Source organism: Nannospalax galili, unplaced genomic scaffold, assembly GCF_000622305.1.
Source record: "Nannospalax galili isolate Female #2095 unplaced genomic scaffold, S.galili_v1.0 scaffold236, whole genome shotgun sequence".
Lineage (NCBI taxonomy): Eukaryota > Metazoa > Chordata > Mammalia > Rodentia > Spalacidae > Nannospalax > Nannospalax galili.
Window position 1 is genome coordinate 2,693,640 of NW_008338710.1, and position 4,500 is coordinate 2,698,139.

General features: G+C 40.1%; 1 protein-coding gene across 2 annotated transcripts in view; it reads left to right on the forward strand.

The window, feature by feature from the left end:
• Positions 1-4,500, forward strand: part of Wdr19 (WD repeat domain 19) — an 89,323-nt gene that overhangs the window by 24,625 nt on the left and 60,198 nt on the right. For both annotated transcript variants that reach the window (XM_008833229.3, XM_008833230.3), the window contains exons 11-15: positions 115-287; positions 373-487; positions 1,467-1,573; positions 2,415-2,537; positions 4,186-4,335. In XM_008833229.3, coding sequence (XP_008831451.1) covers positions 115-287; positions 373-487; positions 1,467-1,573; positions 2,415-2,537; positions 4,186-4,335 — 668 coding nt within the window. The remainder of the gene's footprint in view (positions 1-114; positions 288-372; positions 488-1,466; positions 1,574-2,414; positions 2,538-4,185; positions 4,336-4,500) is intronic.

The following is a 4,500-nucleotide window of genomic DNA, read 5'->3' on the forward strand; positions in this document are numbered from 1 at the left end:
AAAAACAGAAAAGAAAATATCTCATTTTTATACCTACTACATGAACCTTTATTTGCTCACCTTCAAGGGTATATTGTGATTCTGAATGATGGTTTATCTTGTGAACTGCTTCAGGGTTGGACACCTTGTCCTGGACTGATGATGGACAGTTGCTAGCACTGTCAACCCAGAGGGGCTCACTGCATGTCTTCCTGACCAAGTTGCCCATCCTTGGAGATGCCTGCCACACAAGGATTGCATATCTCACCTCCCTCCTCGAGGTCACCATGGCCAACCTTATAGAAGGAGTATGTCAGTTGTCTTGTCTGTCTGTTTTTTATGAATCAGAATAGTCAACAGTTGACTCACTGCTGTTCCATTTCTGTGCTGTAGGAGCCACCAGTCACCATTTCTGTTGACGTGGAACCCAACTTTGTCGCTGTAGGCCTCTATCATCTGGCTGTAGGGATGAATAATCGAGCTTGGTTTTATGTCTTTGGAGAGAATGGTTAGTCTAAATCCATTTACTGGATTCTTACCTACTGTAAAATTTCTTCATTGCAAGTTTCTTTTAAGACCAAGTCTTCCACTTCTTTTGTCTTTTGTTCATGTATCTATTTCTTAACTTAAATGGCTTTGTGACTTCTCTTAAAACTGCATCATTTAGTCGGGCATGGTGGTGCATGCCTTTAATCCCAGCACTTGGGGGGCAGAGGCAGGTGGATCTCTGTGAGTTCAAGGCCAGCCTGGTCTACATAGAAAGTTCCAGGCCAGCTGGGGCTATAGGAGACCCTGTCTCAAAAAAAAAGAATAATGCATAATTTCTAGAGAGATTTTATTCTTTGTAGGAAAGACAGTGGGCAGAGTACTTAAAATTAGAGCGGCCTAGCATTCAGTGTCCCCTTCTGCCCCTGTGCTAAGCTACTCTGTGAGTTTGACTTAATCTGGGAGTTAAAGAGACTTTTTCTTTTAAAGGGATCATGAAATGGATGAAGTGAAATTTAGTGTGCATCCCACTCTGTTCAATGGCTTTGTTAAGACAGACTTAAGCCCCGAGGGTGCTTAGCAAGTGTCTGTTCCCTCTCCCTTTTATTCTTTGGATAATGCTCTTAGCATGCAAAGGAAACTTGCTCCTTCTTCACCTCTTTCCTCTCTTACTCTTTTCCCCTCCTCTAGGTCAGATAACTCCTCAGGAACAGAAAAACCCTGAGAAGTAACCTGTTAAACCGAGAACTCTATTAAGCCTCTTGTCACTTAAGGCTTGGTTTGTTTTCCATGTGATTTTATATGCTGTTGTTTTGTTTGATGAACTGCCTGAAGGTAAACTAAGAATTCCTGTGACAACCAAGAGTTGCTTTAGAGTGGCTAAAATAAGATTAGGTTCAGAAGAGCCTTGCCAAAGTGCACATTTGACAAGAACTTGTAAATATGTAGATGAGATACTTTTATCTATAATTTAATGTGTTTAATTTTTTCAATTGCTACAGCTATAAAAAAATTAAAAGATGTAGAGTATCTGGGAACGGTAGCCAGCATTTGCCTTCACTCTGACTATGCTGCTGCACTCTTTGAAGGCAAAATCCAGTTACATTTGGTAAGTATAATTCTCATGTCCTGGAAGCCTGTTAAGATAGGTATCTCATTGTCAAGAACCTTAGCCAGAAAGCAAGAATGTAGCTAGAAATCCCAGTGTGGGTAAAGGATAAACAAAACTCTTCCCCTTCTGTGGGAGATGATCAGTTGACGTTTTTTTTCCTTTTTTGTCTTTTTGAGAGAGGGTCTCCTATAGCCCCAGCTGGCCTAGAACTTGCTGTGTAGACCAGGCTGGCCTTGAACTCACAGAGATCTGCCTGCCTCTGCCTCCTGAGTGCTGGGACTAAAGGTGTGCACCACCATGCTCAGCTTTTTTGTTGTTAGTGTTCAGTTGACTTTTTACCCCAGTCCCCAGAAGCCTAATAGGTATCAACAGTGCAACTCACAGCATTAACTATAGTAAAATGACCCAGCTGTAATTTTGCATCTAGAGGAACCACAAGTGAGCTGTGAGTGCCTAAGGGGAACACCCCATCACTCTCCTATTTGGGCATGTTGCATATAGGGATCTACCAAACTGTGCCTACTGACTTGTCCTACTACTTGATGCTGGCTTCCATGAGGACAGGGCTTGTAAGGTACGGCATCTATTTCTTGACTTTTCACATGCATGTGGGAAGCCAAAGAGGTTAACAGCTGGACAGCTCTGCAGCCTGCTCTTTCCACCAAAGAAGGATGCCCAGTGTTACCGGAGGCCACCTGTCATGTTTTTCTGCATAAAATGGCCTAAGGTAGTTTGAGAGTTTGATTGTGTAATTAAACTTGGGAAAAAGATACTTTGCCCAAAGCACATGAACACCTTACTTATTCAGAGAAATCTGTGAGTCACTGTTTTGTTTTAGATAGAAAATGAAATCTTGGATGCCCAGGAAGAACGTGAGACACGGCTCTTCCCAGCAGTGGATGATAAGTGCCGTATTTTATGTCATGCCTTAACTAATGATTTCCTCATCTATGGAACAGATGTACGTATTATCTTCTGAAAGAAGGTCTAAATTTTACTTTGTGTTCTTGATCCTTTCCCTATTATTTTTTTTCTCCATTCATTGATTTAGTATACGTAGTGAAGTTATCTGATCAATGACATGCTTCTGTAGATTCTAAGTGACATGATTTGCTATTACCAGTGTTTTATGATTTTAAACAATTTTGGTGGCATAATGTAAGAACAGGCTCTAGAGTTTGGGGCCCAAATACCAGTTCGGTTACTTGCTAGCTCCCATGTAACTTTTTTAGCCTTGTCTTCCTCCCTATATGTTGATGTTGAGTTTTTATGTATCATTAAATTCATTTGCTAAAATTTTGGTGTAGATTTTTACGACCATTTTCATAAGGTATATTGGTCTTTTTGTTTTCTTTTCCTATAGTGTCTTTGTCTCATTTTGGTATCAAGGTAATATTAGCCTCATAGAATGAGTTAATTATCTTCAATTTTCTGGAAAAGTTTACTAAAATTATATATTTTTTTCCTTCAATGTTTGATAAATTCACCAGTGAAGCCTGTCAAGTTGGCCAGGAATTCCCAAGCAGCAGCTCAATTGAATTGCCACACTTCCAGAGATTTGGTAGGGAGACAGCAAACTCCAATGGGTTTACACAGCAAAGCAAGGTCACCCTGGGATCATCTGTAGCCAAGAGGGTGACACTAGACTGAGAGAGCCAGACCCAACTCTATAACTACAGCCAGGCAGTTCATACTTGTACTAAACCCTAAGGAAAGTGAATTGGATAGTCCCGTGCATCAGTGGAAGCAGGGAAGCAGGCGCAAATCTGGAAACTTACCCAAGACAGGTGCAGGAAATGACTTGGAACAGCCTTTCACAAGACTACCCAGCTTGCCATGCAGTTGGTGGTACTCCTGTGGTTTGTTTGTTTTTTTTTTTTGAGCAATATTTTTTATTATTTTTATTTTATATGTATACATGTATTGCCTACATGTAGGTAAATGCACCCATGTCGTGCATTGCCTGTGGAGGACAGAAGAGACTGTTGGATCCCCTAGAACTGTAGTTACAGACAGTTGTTAGCTGCCATATGGTGCTGGGATTCGAACCTGGGTCTTCTACAAGAGCAGTCTGCGGTCTTAACCACTGCACTCTCTCTCCAGCCCCCTATTTTTATTTCTTTATGTGTATAAGTGTTTTGCCTCCCTGTGTGTAAGTGCACGAAGTACATGCAATGCCTGAGAATGCTAGAAGAGGGCATCAGATCCCCTGGAACTGGAATATGGGCGTTTCTGAGTCACTATGTGGGTGCTGAGAACTGAACCCAGGTCCTCTGTAAGAGCAGCCAGTGCTCTAGTCTTAACTGCTGAGCCATCTCTCTAGCCCTGGAGTTTGTTTGTTTTTGAAAGTTTCTGTTAAATAATAAGGTTGGTTTCTAGCAAATAGGAAATCAATTATAATTTCATCTCACTAAGTACATCATGATTGCTATTCTATTGAATTACTTCTGTGTTCTCATTTCATTTCCCCAGAGTTTGTACCTTTCACATATGCTAAACATTATTAGACTCTTTATCAAAAGTAATAATATTTTTCTCTTAAAATTAGCTTAAGTGCAAAAAGTCATTATTTTCTTGACCATACCTTACATTTGGACTTTTTTTCTTAGACTGGTATCATTCAGTATTTCTTCATTGAAGACTGGCAGTTTGTCAATGATTATCGACATCCTGTTGGTGTGAAAAAGATTTTTCCTGATCCAAATGGAACCAAACTAGTTTTCATTGATGAAAAAAGTGATGGATTTGTTTACTGTCCAGTAAGTCTAGAAAATTTCAAAATGTATACTGGGGTACAGCTCATTGATAGAGCTGTTATCTAGCAAGTTCCATGCCCTGGGTTCAATCTCTAATGCTGGAAAAACAAAACAAAAACTTAGACTGCATAATTTTTTTAAACACAATAAAATAAAGGTTTTTTTAAT